At 43.6% G+C, this 24,070-nt stretch overlaps 2 protein-coding genes across 13 annotated transcripts in view; one reads left to right on the top strand and one right to left on the bottom strand.

Annotated features, from left to right (window-relative positions):
- The window catches only part of Galk2 (galactokinase 2), a 111,357-nt gene extending 98,271 nt beyond the window's left edge, over positions 1-13,086 (top strand). For 5 of the 6 annotated variants that reach the window (XM_031371764.1, XM_031371765.1, XM_031371768.1 and 2 more), the window contains 2 exons: positions 4,541-4,742; positions 12,550-13,086. In XM_031371764.1, coding sequence (XP_031227624.1) covers positions 4,541-4,742; positions 12,550-12,757 — 410 coding nt within the window. In that variant the 3' untranslated portion in view covers positions 12,758-13,086. The remainder of the gene's footprint in view (positions 1-4,540; positions 4,743-12,549) is intronic. The other variant, XM_031371767.1, reaches the window with a different exon arrangement.
- Positions 12,988-24,070, bottom strand: part of Fam227b (family with sequence similarity 227 member B) — a 158,027-nt gene continuing 146,944 nt past the window's right edge. For all 7 annotated transcript variants that reach the window (XM_031371760.1, XM_031371759.1, XM_031371758.1 and 4 more), the window contains 4 exons: positions 18,541-18,618; positions 17,302-17,376; positions 15,718-15,787; positions 12,988-13,244 (listed from right to left, as the gene is read on the bottom strand). In XM_031371760.1, the coding sequence (XP_031227620.1) occupies positions 13,068-13,244; positions 15,718-15,787; positions 17,302-17,376; positions 18,541-18,618 (400 nt within the window). In that variant the 3' untranslated portion in view covers positions 12,988-13,067. The remainder of the gene's footprint in view (positions 13,245-15,717; positions 15,788-17,301; positions 17,377-18,540; positions 18,619-24,070) is intronic.

Below are 24,070 nucleotides of genomic sequence, written 5' to 3' on the forward strand. Positions count from 1 at the left end.
CACTGTGTGCCGCTGTATTCTCCACTGTGTGCTGCTGTATTTTCCACTGTGCTGGTGTATTCTCCACTTTGTGCCGCTGTATTCTCCACTGTGTCGCTGTATTCTCCACTGTGTGCTGGTGTATTCTCCACTGTGTGCCGCTGTATTCTCCACTGTGTGCTGCTGTATTCTCCACTGTGCTGGTGTATTCTCCACTGTGTGCTGGTGTATTCTCCACTGTGTGCTGGTGTATTCTCCTCTGTGTGCTGCTGTATTTTCCACTGTGCTGGTGTATTCTCCACTGTGTGCCGCTGTATTCTCCACTGTGCCGCTGTATTCTCCACTGTGTGCTGCTTTATTCTCCACTGTGCTGGTGTATTCTCCACTGTGCTGGTGTATTCTCCACTGTGTGCCGCTGTATTCTCCACTGTGCTGGTGTATTCTCCACTGTGCTGGTGTATTCTCCACTGTGTGCTGGTGTATTCTCCACTGTGTGCTGCTGTATTCTCCACTGTGCTGGTGTATTCTCCACTGTGCTGGTGTATTCTCCACTGTGTGCTGCTGTATTCTCCACTGTGTGCTGGTGTATTCTCCACTGTGTGCTGCTGTATTCTCCACTGTGTGCTGCTGTATTCTCCACTGTGTGCCGCTGTATTCTCCACTGTGTGCTGCTGTATTCTCCACTGTGTGCTGGTGTATTCTCCACTGTGTGCCGGTGTATTCTCCACTGTGTGCCGGTGTATTCTCCACTGTGTGCTGCTGTATTCTCCACTGTGTGCTGCTGTATTCTCCACTGTGTGCTGCTGTATTCTCCACTGTGTGCTGCTGTATTCTCCACTGTGCTGGTATATTCTCCACTGTGCTATCTACGTGGACCTATCCTACTGACATTGAAGTTTTCATATCATAGCAGTATGCAAGGACCTCTCACCCAATCAGCACTGCTCTGTGCTCACAGAAGACCTGTGGCTTCATGGTCTCCCTGATGAAGCTATAGACTACAAGGAAACTCAGGGTTCTTAATTCATGGGACATGGTGGTGATTCTACTACTATGCGAGGTGATGTCAGTCAAAAGTAAAACTGAAACATGTGGAACCTTAAAGTTAAAATTCTAAAGTTTTTGTTCCAACTTTCATTTTTGTGTTTTATTTTTGTTTGTTCTTATTTTATTCTTAAAAAACTTTGAAATTATAATGTAGTTACATAATTTCCTCTTCCATTTCCTACCCTTAAACTGTCCCCTATACCCATTCTTGCTCTTTCTTAAATTCATGGCCTCCTTTCCCATTAATTGTTGTTACATACATATGTGTGTGTGTGTGTACTCATAAATACATAAATGTAAGCTGCTAAGATTACACCCTTGCCTTCTAACTCCAAACTTCATAAAAAAGAATAATATTAAAGTGCACTTGCCAACATAATTTTCTTTCCTTTCATGATGTACATTCTACAACTTGTGTTGTATTAAACATGTATGAAATAAAGCAATGGGCACCCATCTTGGGAACACGTGTATTAGTTCCTTTTTTGTTGCTGTATTAAAACACCATGACCAAGAACAGCTTATAGAAGAGAGTTTATTTTTGCTTATGGTTGTAGAGAATCCATAATGGCTGTTCACCTTTTCTCTGCATAGGAAGCAGAGAAGCAGGAAGTGGACAAGGTTATAATTCCCTAGAGCCTGCCCCCAGTGATGGAGTCCCTTCATTAGGATTTCATGAGAATTTTATAACTTCTCCAAATAGCGCCACCAACTGGAGACTGAGTTCCATCACATGAGCCCACTGGGGAACCTTTCTTTTTCAGATCACAACATATGTCAGTTCGCCTTAGTTTTTCCTTTCTGATTTGGAGATGTCAGTGAGTGGCTGCCAACACTCCCCGTGCTATTTCTTCAAATGATGTGTTTCTAGAGAGGCTGCCTGCCAGTGTTTTGTTGGTAATGATTTCCCCTACTACTTGGTATGTTTTGACACTGTCCTAGAATAAATCAGTTCCTATTTCTGTGGAGCTGACTGTGGAGGCAGCAAATTGATAGCATAGTGTGGGCCACTCACATGACCTGGCTACCAACAGAACAAAACATGCTTTGTGTCTCCCCACTTATATTTAACCAGTGGCTTCTCTTTTTTTTTATTTTCAACCACACTAGGTGTCAGCAGTTACAGATTTAGCAACAAAGGGAACTCTGCCGGCTGCCCTCTTCCTCTGTCTCAATATTCAGTTACACTCTCAATGGTAGCTCCTTTGCTGCCTTCTCTTCTTAAACAAAACAATAGCAAGTCCAGATGAAAGTAGTTTGATTTTGAACTGGGGTTAAAAGTAAAAGTCAAAAAAAAAAAGTCCCAGTTTTATCATAATTAACCTTAAACACCACTGGACTCTGCTGTGAAAGGCACAGTTGAAGTGATATGGAGTAAGCATTGTTTGGGAGTGCATGGGGCTAAGAAATTCAAGGTCTGACTTCAGGACTCTGTGAAACCTTTGCAGAGCTCTGAGAATTAACCATGATGAAAAGTGCATAAGCCCCAGATGAGATCGTGGACTGCAAGCATGGTACAAATTCAGTCAAGAAATTATTTCCAGCTGAGCCCCTCATGGCCCCAAGGATGATGTAAAATGTAATCCGAGCCTTCAGAATGAAGTAAAGTTTTGACATAGAGAGAGAGGGCAAGAAGTGGTTTCTGTGTGTGATGAATGAGTATATCCAGAAGCAAAGACTGTTAGAACAACTACAGATGGGGCAGTTTGGCTGAAGGAAGAGGTCCCACTGAGACCGAGCATTGGACTATGGTAAACAGTGGGAAAATGGCTGTGAACTGAGGGGTAACTGACAGGAGCGCCATGTGTGGGGGAGCTTAGCCTGTCAGTGTTGACTCAAATGCAGGTTAAAGAAAAGCATGACCAAGACAAAGATATTATGTAACAGCCAAGGAATAAATCTTTGTGACTATTCTCTTCCCTCTCATTTCTTGCTGATTCTCTCCCATCCTTTGGCTTTAAGAGAGCAAGGAACCCCCTGGTGTGATCCCTACTGGTCAGCCTGTTGAGCTGAGTATGGAACTCAGGGTACAGACAGAAGCAGCTGTCACAGAAGTCCTCACCACAGTAGGGGCAGCCTACAGGGACATGGAATGGTCATGCAGAGAAGAAATTTCTCTCCCAGTTATCAAAGAACAAAGCCAGAGGCTCCTGAGAAGTACATCTCATTTCAGAGACCAGGAAATAGAGGTAGCAAATTGGGGCACAGCTGGTTGTCACAGCTGATGGACCTCCACACTCACATCCCTGGCTCTTTGCTAGTGGCTCACCTGAGATCCATCACACCAACTCCCACACTAGTTGGAGTGTTTCATAGCCACAGGAAGGCCACCGTTGCTACCCCAGGAATGAGCCAAACATGATGCAGTTAGGTAGATCTGTGTCGCTGCAGTTGACAGTCGTGGTGGGCACTGCAGAATCAGAGCTGTTCTGAGAGGATAATAAATCTGTCTGTGATGGCTCTCAGAGATAAGCACTTTGACATGTAGAGCTTTCTGTAGGCTCCCATGCGCATACAAGTGCATTGTATACCATAATTGGTGCCAGTTATACGCAGGCTGTCGTGTTTCATTTCCCTCAGTGTCCAACAGTTTCCTGTGTAGCAGATTGTCCAAGTATCTGAGTTTTAATAGCCGTAATGGTTTTTAAAAAAATTAATGTAGCATTTTTTTTCAGAAGGTTCTCCATTATTAACTATTCGGGGTGTTTATATTTTTAGCTATGATAAATAATACTGTAACATATAGCTATATTAATTGTAAATAAAATTACATACACATGTAAGTAGTTGTGCTTATCTATTTCTCTAGAACTATTTGACAGTCCCACACACGTATATAATAAATACTAATAATTTTACTTTAAGTTCTGTCTTTTATCTTCCACTGATGCCCTCCTCCCCAACAACTCTGCTTGTGTGCTGGGATACCTTTCTGTGAACATAATGACTGAATGTGCACCTCCAGGGGATCTGTTAACGGTTCTGCTCATCTCTCTAAGCTGCTACAAATGATTGAGGTTGTGCCTCTAAGGCAGATGGCATGTAGGCCGTGCTCCATACTGCCACCTCTCCCTTGCCATGGTAAAGTTCGGTATGTGTGTGTCATTGTCTGGGTGTGCTGAGTGAAAGACGATCTTAGATCAGTATTGAGGAAGAAGTGAAATTGATTTACCAGTAGATGTTTTGTTTTGTCTTTTTTTTTTAAATATCAGTGACAAACTTAGTGAAATAGAGATCTTCTGAAAACCCCAGGTACTGACAGTGAAGACGGAAATGGCAGTCATTAAAATTGTCTGTTAGATGGTAAGGTAGGTGTGGTGGCTCAGACCTGTTAGTCCCAGCACTGGGGCACTGCTGAGGTAGTTGAATCTTGAATCTGCTAGCCTGGGCTACCTCTCATTCACACACACACACACACACACACATACACACACACACACACACACACTGTCTTTCTTGGTACTGTATAGTCCTGTAACCCTTTCTTATCTCTTTCCCCATTTTTCCCCTTCAGAACTCACCTTTAAGCTCTACCAGCGGGCCAAGCATGTGTACAGTGAGGCTGCACGCGTGCTGCAGTTTAAGCAGGTATGTGAAGAAGCCCCAGACAACACAGTCGAGCTGCTGGGTGAGCTAATGAACCAGAGCCACAGAAGCTGCCGGGACATGTACGAGTGCAGCTGCCCTGAGCTGGACCAGCTAGTGGACATCTGCCGGTGAGCTGAGACGGCCATGTGGGAGCCAAAACATGCCACAGGGGGTGCTGCTGCAATGAACAAAAAGGCTGTGTTCACGTAACTGAGATGAATCCTTCCTGCATGAGGGACTCCAGTCCTCATGATGTACAGCTTCCTGCCCCCATGTTCTTCCTCCGTGTCTGCAGGATGGCTTGAGACCTGGCTTTATGGGGCTCAGAAATCAATCTGGAACCAGTTTCATTGTTAGCTGATTAGGCCTCTCAGGAAGGCAGCTGTTCTCTGACATGGGCATTTTATGGGTTTCAGAAACCCCTAGGAACCTTAATGGAGTTCTGTCTAGAAGAGAGTCAAAAAAAGGGTCTTGACCTTGAGAGTTCTGCTGAGGGAGTGAGGCTGAACGAATTACTTGGAAAGCCCCTCTTGAGCTGCCATATTTCTTTTGGGCAATTAGGGGAAATGAAGACCAAAGAAAGGCCAGTTTATAAACTTGGCTATGACAGAAGTGTAAAGAGAGAGCCTCTTTCACAAAATCTCCAGACCTCCCTGTAATTGTGCAACAATGGGGATAATAGAGTCCTTCCCAGGGAGGTCCCGCACTGACCTTGGAGAACTGAAAGGGAAATTGGAGGGGAATCAGATGACCTGTGTTAGCTCACTCTGACGATGACACAGCCCTGCACGCAACTAGCAATGGAAATGTAATTAGCCACTTGGCGCCTGTGGCTTGCCAGGCTCCTGCCACACCCAGTCAGAAAGTTTAAACCCAGCAGCTAGAGTGGATCACAAATGGCGTGTGGAACCTGCCTGGCCTGGCCAGGAGCTTGCAAACAGCGTGGCTGAGGCACTTCCTGCCGACGTCAGCGTTCGCTCACTGATTGCCAAAACTCCTTCCAGAGGCCGTTTTAATTTAAATAAAAAAAGCATCGAGGGCCCAGTAGATGGAAGAGACAAATACTGTTCAGTCTTGGACAGAAGAGGAAGTGGAATGATTTATGTACAAATGAGGACTACATTGTCTTGGCTTAGAAGGGGGAGGGGAATTGGAATCCTCCTGGTAAGAGTGTGGGTGGGATCTGCCAGCCTCCTGGAATTTCTCAATGTGCTTTCTTCTCCTCAGATGGGCACCAGCACTGGTTTCATTTCTGTGGGCAAAGAGATTAGTGATGATTAAAAAAATAATTTGATTGCTTGTGATAAATGTTGCAGATGGAAACTGGGAGGAATAGTGAGTGACTGCTGGGGTTGAGGGGATAGTCTTATATGGAGAAGAAGTCTTATATGATTGGAGAAGGCTTCTCTAAGGAAGCACACTGGAACAGAAGACATGAAGGAACAAGCAGACAGGCACAACAGGGAAGGAAGGAGAGAGAACAGGTGAAATCTGAGCAGTTGTGGACATGTCACTCTATATTGACCCCATTAGCTGTGGGAAGGACTCTGGCTTCCAGAAGAGAAAGGCGCAATGGATGTGATAGTTGACTCTGTCCTAGATATGGTTGAAAGAAGGTTCTAGACCATTGCGCCCATTGCTCTGTGGGAGAAGGAGAGGAAGGAACCACGAGGACTGTTGGTATTTTTGACTGAGAAATGTTGTCTTTTTTTCTTTGTCTAAAATTATTATTTGGGGGAGGGCAGCCATTTTTTTACAACTCAAGGTCAGAGTTATCCACTAGTGCCACAGATAATCCCAGTTGTTAGTGTGAGAAGCTCCCTAGGTCAGGGTCCTGGGAGGACAGCTTCAGGGGGCAGGGCACAACCACCACTGCCACCTTCCCTGCCCAGTCAGCCCAAGCCTCACACAGAAGCCAAGGCACTGTCTTTTTGTGGGTGTTTGGGAAGTGATAGTGTAGGAAAGGGGTACTGAAGATAGCCAGAGATACCAGGGATAAGGAAAACACAAAACAAACAAACACCCAATCAAACCCCTGGGGAAAACAGGAAGCAGAAGAGCAGTGAGCAGTAAGCTCAGGAGGTCTGGAGAGCACCGCGGCCTCCCTGATAGCATCTCCAGGACACAGTGATGTTGCAAGTCCTGGGACGGTCCCAAGAGTGCCAGGCATGAGCCACGTTGGCAGAGTGTTGTTTTCTTTAATAAACATAGCATCCCCAGCCTTCCCTGTCACAGAGGAAAACCAGGTAGAACTGAGAGACTGGGCAGCCCGGGCTCTTGGTCAGCTTGGGAGACCAGATGAGGGAAGTCTGAAATGGGTTCAGGGAGTATTGCCAATGACATTTTTGCCACTGTTACCTTTGGCTACCTGGTAGCACTTTAAATTTTTTTGTGTGTTTGAGAAAACTTTTTGGAAAGTATTTGCATGAACAGATACGTAGCTGAGTGTGGGGACAGAGCTTGAGAGGCTAGGATATCATCAGACTCCACACTCTGGAGGTTTGTGTGACCTGAGCTAGACCATATTTGCAAAGTGGTCCTCAGTAGTCAGTGAGACAGCATAGAGGACATTTTCTTCCTGTTCATCAAGAGAAAAATCAGTTTAGAACACAAAAAAGGCCCAAGGGCTGAGTGTGTGTGCTCATGAGGGCCAGACATGAAAACTACTGGGAACTGGAGGCCAACTGTAGCTACTTAGAGCCCTCCTGTCCAGCCAGGAGCCACAGGATGAGACCCTGTCAAAAAGAAAAGAAAACCAGAAGGAAATTACACTTATATAGTTAGGTTGATTTTTAAAATTAAATTAATGTTCAAATTTTTATTAGATGAGATGAAATAATGAAAGAAGAAGACAATCTTTGCCCAAATTATAAAATGTCTATTTTAAATGAACAAACTGTAAATTTAAATTTTAATGTAGAATTTCCTGAGGAACACAGAATAGTTAAGCCAAGTCATGTGGGACAACTCATTTATTATTGGTTCCTTGAGGGAAAAAAAAGTTAATGCTTTTTGTTTCTGTTTGGCCACTTGTTGAAATTAGAAAGGATTCTTCCCTGTATTATTGCTGTTATTGCCCAAGATATTAAGGAAGACAAATGTCGGGTTCTCAGGAGGATGGGTGCAGGCGTTCCTTTGCTTTGCTTTCCTCAGAAGTCTTCTCTCAGCCCTGATCTGCCAGCCGGCCTGCTCAGCCTCCTGAGCCCTCCTCTCCAAGTCAGTAATAGATGTGTGGTCTTTCTCTGGGTCATGCACTGACCTCCATGCCCTGCCAAGGAAGGAGAGAGTACTACTCTGCCTGTTCTGGTGACTCAGGTCTCTCTAGGCAAATATATTTTACCTCTAGGGTGTTGTGAGTGACCATTCTCTGAGGCAAGCTACAACCATCTTGGGGCATTCGCCTTTGACCGATTGCCAGATCATTTTAGTTGGGCTGGTTGACTGTTTATAGCCCTCAGTTGAGGGCCTGGGAGGGTCACAAACCCTCACTGAGTATCCAGCCACATCCAACTGTGCCCTAAGTGTACTTGGTCCCTGGGAGGGGCTAGATTATAAAGGCATGGGAAGACGAGAGGAGGGTGGCTTTCCATAAGGCAAAGGGGAAGCCCTCATCAATGCCAATGAAAGACTTTCTGGGTGAAGTCTTTTGGGGAACACTTGAGCACACACACCTCTATAAGTAATCCCTTACCTGCTATATTAAGAAGCCAAATAAACTCATCGATTGCCCCCACCAAGTGAACATTGGAGAAACCAAACCTCTGTTTGTAGTTGGGACCTTTGGAATGGGTGGGGCATGCTGCCTAGTGTCCTCTTAGGAAGGAATTTTAGGGACACTGATATACTGCACATTCAATTTGCCCCCCGAAAGAACTGCTTCTCAAGGCCTTTGATGCCTCATGTTCTGAGACCAATCTGCCGCCATGTTTTCTCCTTCCTTCTTCCATCACCGGTTTTGGAAGCCTGCAGTTTCTTGACACCAAAGCAATCTGAAAAATGTCTGTAGTCCAACATAAAAACTTGTAGAGATTATGCTGGAAGGTTTGTTTCCTGAGATAATTGCCAGTTTCCAAAGAGAAGAAACTAGGACTCTTTGCAATGATGGAGACGCTGTACACTGTGCATATCTATCCAACATACTCTCTGTATTTTAATATCCAGCTGCATTCGCTACAACCTACCAAAAACCTAGAGCTGTACTCACCCTGGGCTGCAGAGATGGATATGAGCTCTATTTGTATAAAACATAAATACTTCTTTAATTCGAAATGCAAGGCATAATTTGCTGTTTTTCCTCCCTTTTAAGTTTGCAGCAGTTGGGTCTTTCTGTCCCCCCACTTACTGCCTCCCCCACCCCTGATGCCTTACACCCTGTTCAGAGCTTTATGATCTGTTCACTGAAAGCAGGACATTTGAGTAGACTGTAAGAGGTTGGCCATCAGGTCTCTTCCCCCCAGGCCTTTGCTGTGTGAAGCTGTCACATTGACAATCCTTTTTTATACCGTTCTCCTCCATATCATTGTGAGGAGATTTCACACGGCACAGGGTTATTTCGTGCAATTTTCCTGTTTCTACTCTAACCTGGTGTAGTGAAGGAGATATATTTTTAAATTTTACTATTTTCTCAGAACTTCAAATGTAAAAAAGTTTATTAAACATCCTTGGCTCATCTATATTTTCTTCTTGATTTAACACCTTTGTTGGTCTCCCAACTTTAGACCTTGTAGTTTCAGAGACATGGAAAGGGCACTTTAAGAGCCACTGAGAAACATTGCTGTTAAGACTTCTCTGCCTCTCTCTCTCTCTCTCTCTCTCTCTCTCTCTCTCTCTCTCTCTCTCTCTGCCTCTCTGTCTTTTACTCAGTGTGTGTGTGTGTGTGTGTGTGTGTGTGTGTGTGTGTGTGTGTGTGTGTATGTGTAGTTGAACAAGGCAGTCTCCTTGTTCAAGCTGACCCCTGATGCAATTACTTTGGCTTGTGAACATCAATGCTGTTGACTGTGGACAGAAGGTTGTGCATTAGAGCCTTTCTTTGTTCTTTTTAATTTTTTATACACTTTAGTATAAAATATATTTTGATCATCTTATTTCCTGTCTCCCAGATTCTCCCTACATAACCTCCCTACCCACTCAACTCTATGGATCTTCACTCTGTTTAAAACAGCAGCAACAACAAAAATTTACAAAAAAAGAAAAGCTGAAAATCTTGAGCTCTGATGAATTTGGAGCTTGGAGTCTTGGGGTGATAGAATGGGGCCCATTCTCTTCTGCATCAGGCAGGGTGGCCATAGGCAGACTGAAGATGCAGAAGCAGATTAATTTGCCCAGAGGTCTCTTAGCCTCTGTTCCAACAGAACATTTGGAAAAATGGATCTCTTGCAGGTAGATCAGAAACAACTCTCTATTGAAATCATTTCTTTCTTTTTAAAAATGTTTTGAGACAGGCTCTCACTATGTCCTGCCTGTCCTGAACAGGTTGGCCTCAAACTTACTGTAATCATCCATCCTATGCATCTCACGTGTGCTCTACCACTCTGTTCAAACTATTCCAGAAAAAAGTGTATGAACATATCTCTAAAGGGCCAATGGAAAGCAGTTAAAGACCTGGTGAATTCTGCTCACAGAGCATCCAGTGGGCATGCTCTCATCTAGAGCAAGCTGCAGTTGGCTTCAAGGATCATTCTGAGATACTTCAAGGAGCCTCCCATCTCTCCTACCTTCCGCTATGGCAGTGTTTGATGTGGCCTCCTATGGCAAAGTTTCTCCTTTAAATTAACAAACTACGCAAGGCCCTTCTCTAGCTTAGGAAGTAAAGACCATTCTAGAATCTCATAATTAAAGCAGCTTTTCACCTGGATGATGGGAGTTTGGGCCAATTCCAGCTAGAAGGCTATAAGCTGCTATTTGAGGGTGATCAAAAGATTGGTAACCTTTTATGGGTGTAAGCACGGTTTTCACATTTAAGAAAATTGTTTTTGAATAAAACAAATGGTTCAATCACTGGAGAGCATCGCCAAGGGAAGAGTGAGTAGCTGATGTGTAGTAACCCCAACTTCCTGGAGGAGGGGTAATAGTTTGTTCATTCTATTGATGTTTTCTAGGAAGTGGAGGGGAAAGGGGGACAGAATTGGGCTAAATTAATTATGAAGTTTTAAATCTATTACTAATTTGGAGTAAATTTCATTAGGAAAAGTAATCGGAAGTGTTTTTGAATAAATTTCATATTTGAAAGAGAACTGATCCTTTGGTTTTGTTTAAGGCTTTTGCACTAGGTCAGTTCTAAGGTTTGAGACTATGGCTGGTAAATGGTGATTTCAACTTTTGGCTATATGGTAGTTTATAGAGTTGTTCCCCACTCAGTGAGCATTTCATTTACTGGCAAAGGTGGATCTACTTGTTAGCTTAGTCCTAGAAAGTCCAGGGAAGATGGTATACACGGTTAGGATCACCATCCATTTTGTGAGGTTTGCATAATCTTCCATTAGTCATTATTGCCAACCAACCAACCAACCAACCAACCTAGAGTTTACTAATAGGTTCTGTGCTAATAAATGTATGCAGAATAAACCTAGGCTGTCAGAGCTAAGGGACTGGTTCTTTTATTTTCTCTCTCACTGTGATGTTGGGTATTAAACCCAGACCTCATGCATGCTAGGCAAGCTTTCTACCACTGAGATGCATGCCCAGCCCTTAACCCTAGTCTGATGTCAGTGTGTAAAATGGATAAGCTTTATGAACACAACTGAGAGCGAGCTGAAGGTGGCTCTGTCAGTAAAGTGCGTGCTGTGCAATCATGGGGCCTGGGTTGGTATTCTCAGCACCCACATGAAAAGCCAGTTATAAGTAACCAACCCCTGCAATCTTAGCATTGTTGCAGTGAAGGCAGAAGATACTCTGGGGCTTGCAGAAGACACTCTGGGGCTTGTTGGCTAGCTGGCCTTGAAGAATCGGTGAGCTTCATGTTTAGTGAGAAACCTTGCCTTCAAAAATGAAGTGGAGAAGAGTGGAAGGAGGTACCAGATGTTGACCTCTTACCTCTACCTGTACATGGGTATGCCTGTACATACACATACAGGAACATGTACACATGCATAACTCTCCTCTCTCAGCAATAAATAGAATGCAGTTGAAACAACTATAGGGGATTTCCAGTGTCCAATGCTGTAACAGTGATTTTGATTTACCCTCTTTAGAGGTGACCTTCCGATTCCCTGTGACACTATATCCACTGTCCATCTTCTTACTACTTCCATTCCTGATTAACTGGAGCCTTGCTATACTAGTTTCAAGTGGTTAATGTATGATTATATGGGACCAAGCCTTCAGTGGGTGGTTCTAGGTCTGTAAAGTAGGCACTGTTGATAATTATTATTTGCCTTCAGTAGCTTCAGATATCACTAAAAAAGTTCTCAGTCCTGAGTGCTGGAAAAAAACTTGTAAATTATATTCAATTTAGATTTCTTGTGTGGTCTTTGCACATGTGTGAGAGAGAGTACACATCCATGGATACACACATGTGTGTGGAGGCTAAAGGGTGTCTTTATCCATAGCTCTCCATCTTATATGTTTTTAAAATTATATTTCCCCACCTTACTTTTTGAGATAGAGTCTCTAGGGAATAGAGAGCTTATAATTCTGCTAGACTGGCTGACTACTGAGCTTCAGGGACATGCCTGCCTCTATTTCGTCTAGCCAATGCTAGGGTTATAGATCTGGGCTACCCTGTCCAACTTTTATATGTCTGCTTGAGTGGAAGATGCCACTTTCTGAGCTATCTCCTGAGACCCCAGTATATATTTCTTAAAGCTTAAAATTGCTGAATATCTGCCATCCCAATATTCTCTTCCTAGAACCTGGGAAGAGGATGTGTTCTGTATCAAATAAGTTGCTATTATCTTTGCTTATTGGTGATAATGCTTTGTTTTCTCATTGTTTTAGGAAGTTTGGGGCCAAAGGCTCACGACTCACTGGAGCAGGATGGGGAGGCTGCACTGTGTCCCTAGTGCCGGCTGACGTGCTGCCCAGCTTTCTCGCCAGCGTGCATGAAGCTTATTACCAGGGGAACACATCCCGCCTGGCTAGGGAGAAGCATAGCTTGTTTGCCACCAAGCCTGGAGGTGGGGCCTTGGTTTTCCTTGAGGCCTAAACAGTGTCAAACATCTCAGAGAAACTATTTTGGACATTCAGGAGCTGGCAGGACTTCCTGTGCTATACAGTAAATCAGCCCCTTTTCTGTTTCATGTTGTGAGGTACGGTTGCTATTATCAAGATGCATTTCTGAAGAAATGGTGAAAGCTAGGCTTCATAATGACTACTTTTCTTTCTTACCTGTATTTTTATGAATCAGAGCCAAGGATATGCTTAAATAGACCTTTGAAGTATGATTAAGATTTATTGATGTGAAGATTTTAAAGATGAACAGCAAAATGTACTTTTAATTGAACACTCTGCTCCAATTAAACTGATAGAGCTGAACTGTGTGTTGTTCTTGAATGGCGCTCACTGTCTACATAGTTGAAGTCTTCTGACATGGTAGGGAATGACAACGCTGAATATGGTGACTGCAGGGACTGTGGCGACTCTGATGGTGATGTGGATCCTACATATTCCTCCTTGAGTTTCGCCTTGACACGCTAGGAACAAAGTGCATGGTTAAGGGTTTGCAGACATTACACACACACAATACACTTGAATGTCAGATTTCTACATCTCTGAAGGTGGTGAAGATCACTTTGGGAGGAGGAGCCAAAAGATAGATTTCAGAAGACAATTTGAATTGACTTTCCTCCCACTAGCACTACCACTTGTCCAATGCCTTTCTATCCTGGCAGCCCCATCCATACCTCACATCCCTCTTGTGGCTGCCTGGCAAGGCTTGTTTGTGTACCTGGTTCCCTGTAGGGCAGATGTGCAGTATATGAGTTTGGGTGATAATCAAATAATCAAAAGCCTAAAGTGTGAACTGACAGTGATAGAGTAAGGGCACAAGTGTCTGGTCATATGGTGACAGGCCAATGGCAGACCTCCAGAAGCCCTTTCCAGGTTGCATGGCAGGATAGGGAGATGAGAGAGGGCTTTGCTAAAAGATTCAGGTGACAGAGGTAGCTTGTATTGTGGGTGGAATCACCATGGTTTTTGTTTTTTATGATTGTGTTGGCCCATTAAGGGGCATTCAGAGGCTGAGTTTCTTCATCTGCCTGTTTCCAAAAGACATAAGCACACCATAGTATTTTTTAAAGGACAAGTCACTGGGAAACCAAGATCCATCCTAAAACCAACTCCTGACACATTTCCTTCTAAATACCTGAGTAATCTTGTATCAAATTTGTTGAAAATGTTCTGAGTTGTCTTAAGCACAGTAATCTAAGATCTGAATTTATTTAAGTTTATGATCCTGCATATTTTTTTAATTGGCTGTATTCCCCACAACTAATTTGTGATTGGTTTAGAATTCTTTAAAAAAAAAAAAAAGAACCAAACTTAGATCATGTGCCACTGCTCTGTTAGTCCATTTGATAATTCTCACCATGAAATTCCTCATAGGAAGATGATGAAAATATCCAGTAATTCTAAATATTCAGTGTACATCCCTTCATGGGGACTCAGTCTTTCTAGATTTTCACTGGGCACACGTCCATCGGGACAGTCATTGTAGGTGTTCAGTGTGCACACCTCTAGAGAGAACCCAGTCTTTCTAAGTGTTTTGTCTTTGGTGAGGTACAGGCTCTACTGAAATGATTCTACTCGAGTTTGGCTTCCTGTTAAGATTGTTTCAAACCTGCCTCCAGTACGTGTTCTAGAAGTTGAGACATACCCAGCTCTTCTGAGAAGAGTTGGGATGGGACCAAGGGCATGGCTTCATAAATAAACGGACTTGGAAAGGATGGCTAGACTCTGAAAGCTAGTGAGTAGGCAGTGCAGACCAGCAAAGCTGAGGAGAGCCCGTGGAAGGCTCTGTCTGGGTGCAGGGTTTGCTTTAAAATGCATTGAGGAATCCTGTCAGCTGCACTGGCTGGACCAGGCAGCATTCAGATCAGGAAAACAGGCCACATCTGGTCCACAAATGTATTGTTTGGCTCATTAGCATTTGAAAATGAGCTCTAAGTCTGGAGATTTTGGACAAGAGTCTAAATTACTGATGGAAGCTGAGAGAAGACTGATTCCTGTAGGTAACCAAGAAGGAGAGTGAGGAACAGCTATAGTGTTGCATGGTGAGGCACACCCTCTGCAAAGTGTGCTGCTGCTGCTGCTGCTGCTGCTGCTGCTGCTGCATGTGGAAGAGCGCTTGGCACTCTTCAGTAGGAGGAAACACATCAACAAATAGGAATAAGGAATAATGCTTTTAAAAAGGACAATGATCGTATGTGTCAAGAGAAACTCTCGAGTGTTTCATGACTTTCCAGCACCTTTCTGTACAAGAATCTTATTATTCTCATTTTGGGTATTAGACTGGTAGTCAATGGGACTGCTCTGGAGTCTAGACTGCAGAGGGGAAACTTTTCATACTGGATCTCTTTATCCTTGGTCTCAGGTAGTATAGCCTGCTTTCCTGCATGCTGGTGTCTTCCCCCTCCCCCTTTTGGAAAGCATGATTCTTCAGATTTAACAGGGCTGCTCAGAAGGCTTGGAAAAGCAGAAAAGATCTAGGGAAAATAGGAACTCTCTCCATCCCTCTTTCCTCTTCACAGCTGAGCTCTGTTTGGCATCTTGTCACAGACTTCATTGTGTTTGGGTGAGTTGAGGGTGAGAGATGTTCTTTTCACATAGCTGATGTAGCTTTCTTGAATTATTAAAAAATAAAACACAACTTCAAGCACCAATAGTTTCCTCTAGCTTCTAACCCAATTGCACTGATGGGGTCTTAGTTGTAGAAATGGTCTCAGGGACTGTTTTAGAAGCAAGGAATGAGGACTGTGGACATGAGCCTCTGGCTGGACTCGAGATTCGATGATCTCCCTTCTGCAGGGGACAGTGGATGATAAGAATGTGTCCTTTCTGCACTGCAGCTTGGGTGTGACCATGCATTGCTTATGAAACATTGTGAGGTCTAGAGGCGAGAAGCAGGGGAGAGGACTCTCAATTATTTCCAGTAATGAGGAAACCTACTTGTTTATGTAGAAAATTCTCAAAATCATTTTTGACTTCTTGGAGATTTTTGGAAGCCTTTGCTTGGATCCTAATGGAATAAAGAAAAACATTTAGGCAAACAGACTGTTCATATGCATCTCCTAGCCAGTATTTGCAAAGACTGAACCTACCACATTACAACTGTAGCAAGCAGGGATAATTTTTATTCTCTTTTTATCAATGAGGAAACAGGCTCAGATAGGCAAAGTTACTGCCACTACGTCATACAGAAGGCTAGAAAGCAGAGGTCTTCAATCCAAGCATTTTCTTGAAGCCTTTGTTCCTACCATCTTGTGACTCTCATTCTAGCAGAAAGACTGTCCCCTTCAGTTAGATGTGTCATATAGCATTACCCTAAGTGCCTCCACTTACCAGACCTTGTGAGGGCTTTACACAATGGAGAGAAGAGAAGCAGACGGCTAAGGCTCATTTGTGCAAGGGTCGGCACTAGGCCAAGGTCCTTGCAGAAGGATCCTAAGGATCTTCCAGGGTTTGGGTTTGGGACTACTCAACGGAGAAACTTTTCTTTTCTTTTCTTTCCTTTTCTTTTCTTTCCCCTCCTTTTCTTTTCCTTTCTTTTCTTTTCTTTTTTTTCTTTTGGTTTTCTGAGACAGGGTTTCTCTGTAGCCCTAGCTGTCCTGGAACTCACTCTGTAGACCAGGCTGGCCTCGAACTCAGAAATCCGCCTGCCTCTCTGCCTCCCAAGTGCTGGGATTAGAGGTGTGCGCCACTACTGCCTGGCTCTCTTTTCTTTTCTTTTTTCTTTCCTCTCTTCCTTCCTTCTTTCCTTCCTTCCTTTTAAGGCAATGGTTGAACATGGGAATTCAGACCATTTACAGGAGAGACTGGCCAAGTTTCAGTCTCTCGAAGGGGGTTAAAGGGCTGCAGCGTCTGTTTGGAGGCTGCTGCAGCCTCAGCCTACCTCAGCACTGTACTCTCTCATCCTATACCCCAATTTATAAAACAAATTAAAGCAGCCAGATTTTCCCTGCTCCATTGGAGAAATGCATTTTTGTGTGTAGAAAAAGCAGTGGGGACAGAGGTGACACAAGGCTGCAGTTCCAGGGAAGCCAGCAAGGGGGCTGATTTCTAGTTTATGTCTTTCCCAGAAAGGGCATAGTTGCAGGCTAAGTCCTGTGGTTGAAGTAAAAATAGATAATTACAATCAATTTAGCAATTAATTAAGCACTTAATTAAGTTGGCAGTAAGTTTTTGTTTTTTTTTTTTTAAATAGAAGGAGTTGGTGTGTTGTTCTAGATCAACCTGTGGGTAGCAACCTCTTTTACAGTGGTCAGTTAAGATTTTGGAAAACACAGAAAATTATAGCATGAAGTAGCAATGAAGATAATTTTATGGGTGGGGTCACGGATCTGAGGAACCATATTAAAGGACTGCAGCATTAGGAAGGTTGTGGAGCCACTGTACTGATGGATTGCTGAGTAGGACAGAACTCTATGGAGATGCTAAATATATATTTACACAACAAATCCATTGTGGGTTTCTGTAAGTTCATTCGTCAGTTAAAAGTGGTTTAAGCACTACAAAGCTCAGTGAGAGACACACCGGTCAAGCTCCTTGTCAATTTGTTCCTGTTGCTCTTTCAGGAACTTGATATCTTCTTTGATTCTTTGCTTTACTCTGTAAAATATAAAGAAAACTCTGTAAACATTCGGAGTTAATGTTTAAAAATAAAGCAGTTGGTCCTATGTGGGGAAGAATACATCAATAAAACCTTTGTTCCCCTCAACACATCAACTGGTGTGCTAAGTCCTCCCACCCCCACCCCATGGTCCCTTTTAGAAACATGTGCCTATAGTGCTGCCAGGTACCTGGTGTGACCTGAGACATCACTCACTGCTTCTATCGGGGCTTGCTAGCCTTTTCCCACTATGCCGGGATGCGTTGTACTGGTGGTGGAGGTGGGGGGTGGGGGTGGGTGGTCTGGGACCCACAGGGAGAGGAGCACAGATTGTGTACTGCATTCTGGGTAGGACTTCTCTGGCTGCTCCTTCATTCCTTTTTCCCCCCCGAGCAGCTTTGCATTCCCAGAGCTGGCTCTGGTCCTTCCCCTAAGGCAACAGTCTTTAGATAGTTACCTTGACACAATGAGTTGGATCATGCCAGATTTTTCTTGTAAAAATTCATGGGCATTCTTGCATAGCCTGTTCCTAACTGTGTAGCACATAAAAGTGTCATGACTGCCCACGAGCAAGCACTTAGCTCAAGCACAAGCAGAAAATGTTCTCTGAGGAAACACTCTCCAAGAGTCCACCCTGTGTCAGCCTCTCCAATACCACCCCAGCTGCCACCCCAGTTCTAAACACCATGCCCACAGAGTGCAACCTTTCTGCTCATCTTTGCAAGTGTTGGTGCTCCAGTCTATGGCTGATACAGGACATCTGGTCTTCCTACATCGGGGTGAACCCCACAGCAAGACTTCCTACCCTCTCTAGTCCCTGATACTGGTCAGGCTCCACACTTAACTACATGGACACTTGACATAGGAAAAGAACCTGCGAATGTATAAGACGTTAAACAACAAATGCACCTTATCAGTAGAGATAAAGTTCAGGCAATTTCTGCTATTTCTTCTGGTTATTTAACATATCAGAATCATATGCTGCTCAAACTTACCTCTTTTTTTTCCCCCCAAGACAGGGTTTCTCTGTGTAGCCCTGGCTATCCTGGAACTCACTGAGTTCTGGCCTCGAACTCAGAAATCTGCCTGCCTGCCTCTGCCTCCCAAGTGCTGGGATTAAAGGCGTGTGCCACCATTGCCTGGCTTTTTTTTTTTAAACTTACCTCTTAAAATCCTTCTTATTATCAGCAAATTTCCTTTTGGCCTCCTTGATGATGTCACAGTATGTTGGAGCAGGCGGTGTGCTGGACTTACAGTTAAGGAATGGTTTCTAGTTCGGGATATTTGGGAAAGGTAAATGAGACCCTTCTCAGGGAAATCACGGGAACCATCTGGCCTGTGTTTCCTTTCTTGAGACCTCAAGTATAAATGTGAATGCCATGTCTATTATAGAGAAAGCTGAGAGTAAACACCACTTTTCAGATTGCTTTAAGCTTGTTTCCTCAGGCACTATAATTTAATAGTTTTATAAGCCCTGTGTGTGTGTGTGTGTGTGTGTGTGTGTGTGTGTTCTCAAACCAGAGTTTGTGAAAGTTTTAGTAAGCATTGATACTCTACCCCAGGCTTTGTCACCTTTCTTGGGTAGTATTTACTTTGCACTTTACCAAGGACTTTAAAGTCTCCTCTTGGAGACTTAGTGGGTAACTGCCCACCCATGTAGGCGCCCAGTTAACCTGGCTTCTGCCAATGTTCTGTGGAAAGATGGGATGCAGAGGAAACAAGACATGGAGGTTTCTGAAGAAATTTAAAAAACAAAACTGCTCTGGGTGACATAACGAGAGTATCTGTAATCTCCTGTCCTGTTCACAATGACATTCAGAAATAACCCAAGGGTTTGACAACAGACAAACAGGAACAGAAACTGCAGCGTAGATACATACAATGGAATATCTGCTGACCCCAAAAGAGTCTCGCCAGTTGTCACAAGATGGATAAGCCTAAAGGATATTATGCTAAGAAAAGTCTCTGTATGTATTGTGGGACAACCTTGGTAATAGATGATAGTTTGAGGCTAGGAGTCCTGGTTGGTGGCAGCTTTTAAACCTTACCCTATCCAGTCAGTGCCTAACTAGAAGATAGGTGTTGCCCACAAGCACGTTATATTTTAGTTTATCAAGCTAGCCTGCTTATGAATCACATGCCAGACATAGTAGCAAGCTAGAATAAGTGAAGGAACTTTCAAGATACACGCGGAAGGTAGAGGGAAGCTAAGGGGTCACAGAGGCTGGGCTTGGGGCGGAGAATGAAGGCAAGGAGCATTTGCTGGCTTCTCCAGGGTGAACATGGAGGATGAACAGGAGAGAGCACTCCTGCCTGGTGGGTCCCAGCAGGCTTACTCCAGTGACATCCTGTGCCCTTAGGTCCTTGGAGGTCCAGCCTCTTACGTTGCCCCACAGTAAGGGCGGACCTGCAGCCTCTGGCCTTGAAGGCTTGGGCTTTCAACTATTCTCGGCCCAGTCATGGGCATTAGACCAGCATGGCTAAGCTTAGGACACAGGCCCAACTTAGGCCAGTGTTTTGTCTCCCAGGGAAAGTCTTTCACTTAATAGAAATAACTTACTGAATGGAGGAGTTGAGGGCTGGGAGACCATCTGTGCTTGGCAGAGGCCATCCTAATAGCCTTTCCATTGGCAAGCCTTCATTTAGAGACTAGAACATCAGTTCTTGTGTGCTGCCAAGGGCAATCCATTTCTCCAGGAGAGAGCCATTGCATGCATGTGTTTAGAGCTCCTACTGAGGGCCAGGCTCATCTGCTTGGGTTTCCTGTTCTTTGTTAATCACTCTCCTATTATGTACAGTCAGAAATATAACATTGTCTTCAGGATGATGATGCCTTGAGATCTGATGACCCTGTACAAGCCACTTTCTCTTCAGGCTTAAGTGAAGTCGCCAAATGTGTCTATGGGCAATAGCTGATTTGTGATATGAGTCAAATCTAGAAGGTACCATTTCAAAAGAAAATAACTCCAGGTTGTTTCTAGGTCACTTCCAAATTCTGGATTTGACATTTTATCCTTCAGTTATATTTTCTATTATTTCATGAATAGTCAACATTAAAAGTACAGCAGTTCTCCAAGCTTAAAATGAAGCGATGTACATCTCACCTTACAGAGGAAGAAACTGAGTCTTATAAAACCTATTCATATGGATAAATGTTTCATTCAACAAACTTAAAAAGTATGTGTAATTGAATTTGCTGGTACATATCTATTATCCCAGCATGTGGGAGGCTGAGACATGAATTCCAGGCCAGCCTGGGTTACATGGGTTACATTGCAAGACTTTGCCTCAAAACCACAAAATACTAATGTACAGATACAATAGAAAAAACAACATAATCAAAAGAGAAAACTGCCCCATGTTCTTGCAATCCCCAAACTGAAAGTGTTTCCCCTTTCTTGTGTCTGAACTGGTCCTGTGCAGAGCTGTCTCACTTTATTTTAACACAATAGTTAGTATCTCACAACTACAGTATCACGATTCTTCATGCACACAAGTCAGTGATAACTGCTGTAGACAGACAAGATTTCTTGCTTCTTGTTGTTGAGATGTTTCCAGGCTGGTCTTGAACTTGTGGGCTCAGTTGATCCTCCTCCCTCCCTCCCCAGGACACAGGCACTCCAGGTATGTGGACTCTCTCTCCAAAGCCCGGACAGTAAACAGCAACCACTTGGGCCCCAGCACAGCGGCTGCCCACCTGTTGAGCGAAACCTGGTTCCAGTTACATTCAGAAGCTCCACCCCCACAGAGTAACAAGGAAGTCACTAATTGGACTGTTACACTGACGTATTTTGGGGGAAGGGTTTTTACCCCAGGTATTTTACCTGTTGGGGGAACAAAGGGGATTCATTAAATTTAAGATGACTGAGTGACCAGAGCTCCTGTTGTCTAATTTTTATTTTCCCACGTGGGTAAGCAGAGAGAGAGGCTCAACGCACCGTGATGATTCCCATACAAGTGTGCCGAGCTCAAGTCCTGTACCCTACATTTGTTTTTTTTTTAACGAGAGAGGGTGAAATGTGGACTCCCTCCCCAAAGCCTGGACAGTAAACAGCAACCACTTGGGCCCCAGCACAGCGGCTGCCCACCTGTTGAGCGAAACCTGATTCCAGTTACATTCAGAAGCTCCACCCCCACAGAGTAACAAGGAAGTCACTAATTGGACTGTTACACTGACGTATTTTGGGGGAAGGGTTTTTGCCCCAGGTATTTTACCTGTTGGGGGAACAAAGGGGATTCATTAAATTCAAGATGACTGAGTGACCAGAGCTCGTGTTGTCTAATTTTTATCTTCCCACGTGGGTAAGGTACAGTATGGCTAGCCTATCTCTTCTTATCTCTTTCAATCTCTTCCTATCTATTTCTTACTCCTATTACCAGAAGAACCCTTTCTTTCATTTACGTTGGCGCAGGCGGCCAACACAGGTATGCACCAGTGCTCTGCTGAAGGGACTATTCTAATGTTTGCAAAACTTTCCACTGAGGGCCTGTGCCTGAGGTGCTTTCAAGTCTGGATGTTGTATCTTGGTGTTCATAGATGAGCTCACACATTGTCCTTCTCAAGAGGTTGGCAATAGAGGCCTGCATGCCTACTCTTTTAGGTTAGTTGGGAACAGGGGACAGACATATGGTAGGGAAAAGTCAGTCTCACTTCTTACTAACCAAGAATCTTGCAATCTAAGATATACCAAATCTTCTCCCAGACACAAAATAATCTACCAGTTCAGAGCAAAGGAGCTGAAGTCAGCGAATTGCTTCCACTGCCTGGAGAGTGCTCTGTACATTGATGCACTGAAGATCTTTGCTTCTCTGGGAAAAGGCTGCAGAAAGTCCTATCATTGTGGTGGTGGTGGTGGGGCGTTGAATAATTGATGATGCTTTTCCAGTTAGAGAGAATCTTGCTGAAATACTCAGTCTGGAATGCATCCACTTCCTGCTAATATTTAATTGATCCCCTAGAGTACTTGTTAGAAGTTCAAAGACTTTGTCCCTTTGTAAAGTTCTCCTGTGTCTGGAATATGGCTTCCATGGGTAAGCTTTTGTGACAAGATTTATTTGACATGTTGAAGGATTGGGTTTTCCATGAAAATACTATTGGTACCAACATAGAGTTATACTTCAGTTCCTAAAAATTTTCAGGTTTTAACATATGGCTTTATTGAAATGAGCTGGGTATAAGTTCTTCATAAAGACATTCTAATTCTTTACAAGGCTTGGTCCTTGTTGTCCATTTGAACTGTACAGTGAGGTTCTGGCCTGCATTATGCTGGTGTTGACAAAGACCTCAGTATTCTCTTAAGTTTTCAGTAGACTTTTGTTAATGTGTGTTAATAAGTGTCCTAATTTTTATTCTTTTCACACACTTAAAGCCATGATTATATCCCAGTTGAAGAAATATAGAGTACTTAAAAGTTGTAAATTATGAATAATGGCCATTTTCTGCCCTCTGGGAAAGCTGTGGCACAACGCTTTCTAGTTCTTTACTCTGGACTGGCCTCCCACTTCATTCCCTGTGCACAGCTCCAAGGATGCGTAGCAAGCCACTACATGGAGAAGGAGCCATTTGGGGACAAATCAAATTGTTCTCTTTTGGATGTCACAACTGCTGTGGTTGGCTGTACCAAACTAAGACTGAGAGAGATATCCTAGAGGCCTCAAATCAGAGTCTGGCGTCCTCACCCTTCATGTAGCAGCATAGAGTCAATCATAGGAGTAGTGGGTCCAATTCTAGATGAAGTAATTGAAAAATTGAAAAATTGAAGAACTGAAGAAGTAGTCTGTGTGTGAGGGAGTGGCCACTGTGTACAAAAGCTAGTGACTGAGGTTATCCTTGCTTCTCTGTAAGCTAAGGAGTTGAAGCAGGTGGTGACTCACACATTGCTGCTTCACAACTGTGAGAGCACAGGACCACTGTGCTGGGGGAGCTTGCTTCAGCGTGTGGCTCAGGAAAAAAATCAGGCCACCTTTGAGAGTGAGTGGCCTCATGGAGTCACCGTGCTGATTAGGACAACTGAACTTCCTGAGCAGGGTAGTGACATTCTAAGCTCAGCATGGGATAAAGGCTGCATGGATGCTTAGGGGGAAAGGAGATCTCAGCTTTTGAGAGGTATAATTGAGGAGCACTGTGGGAAACCTTACACCAATTAGGAAGAAAACATGACCAGGGAAGAAGACAAACCACTAGTGTGTGTCAAGTGGGGTGACAAATAGATGTAGAAAGAAAAAAATATAACCAGAAAGTGACATGAATTCATAAGTTCATTTACAAAGGATAATAGATGGAAAACATCAACATAAGGAGCAAAACTACACCCTAGAAGAAGCAAGAAGGTAATCTTTCAACAAATCCACACAAACCTAATTCCACCTCCTACAACAAAAACAACAGGAAGTGACAATTACTTTTCTTAATATATTAATTTGAAAATTAATATTACCAACATATCCTAATAGATTGAAATCCAATAACATGAGGAATTGGAAATTTGTTGATTGTCATCCAATGATCTCTCTACTTCGGTAATTGGAGAAATAGGTCCAACATTGTACAATCTATATACACTGTCAGCTTGTTTGTTTGTGACAGTGTCTTGCTGTGTACAACATAAGGGTCTTCAAATCTTAATTCTCCTATCTTAGCCTCTCTATTAGTAGTATTGTTTATTTCATGTTTTTACACTATACTATGGTTTT

The sequence above is a fragment of the Mastomys coucha genome, unplaced genomic scaffold, assembly GCF_008632895.1.
Source record: "Mastomys coucha isolate ucsf_1 unplaced genomic scaffold, UCSF_Mcou_1 pScaffold15, whole genome shotgun sequence".
NCBI classification, from domain to species: Eukaryota; Metazoa; Chordata; class Mammalia; order Rodentia; family Muridae; genus Mastomys; species Mastomys coucha.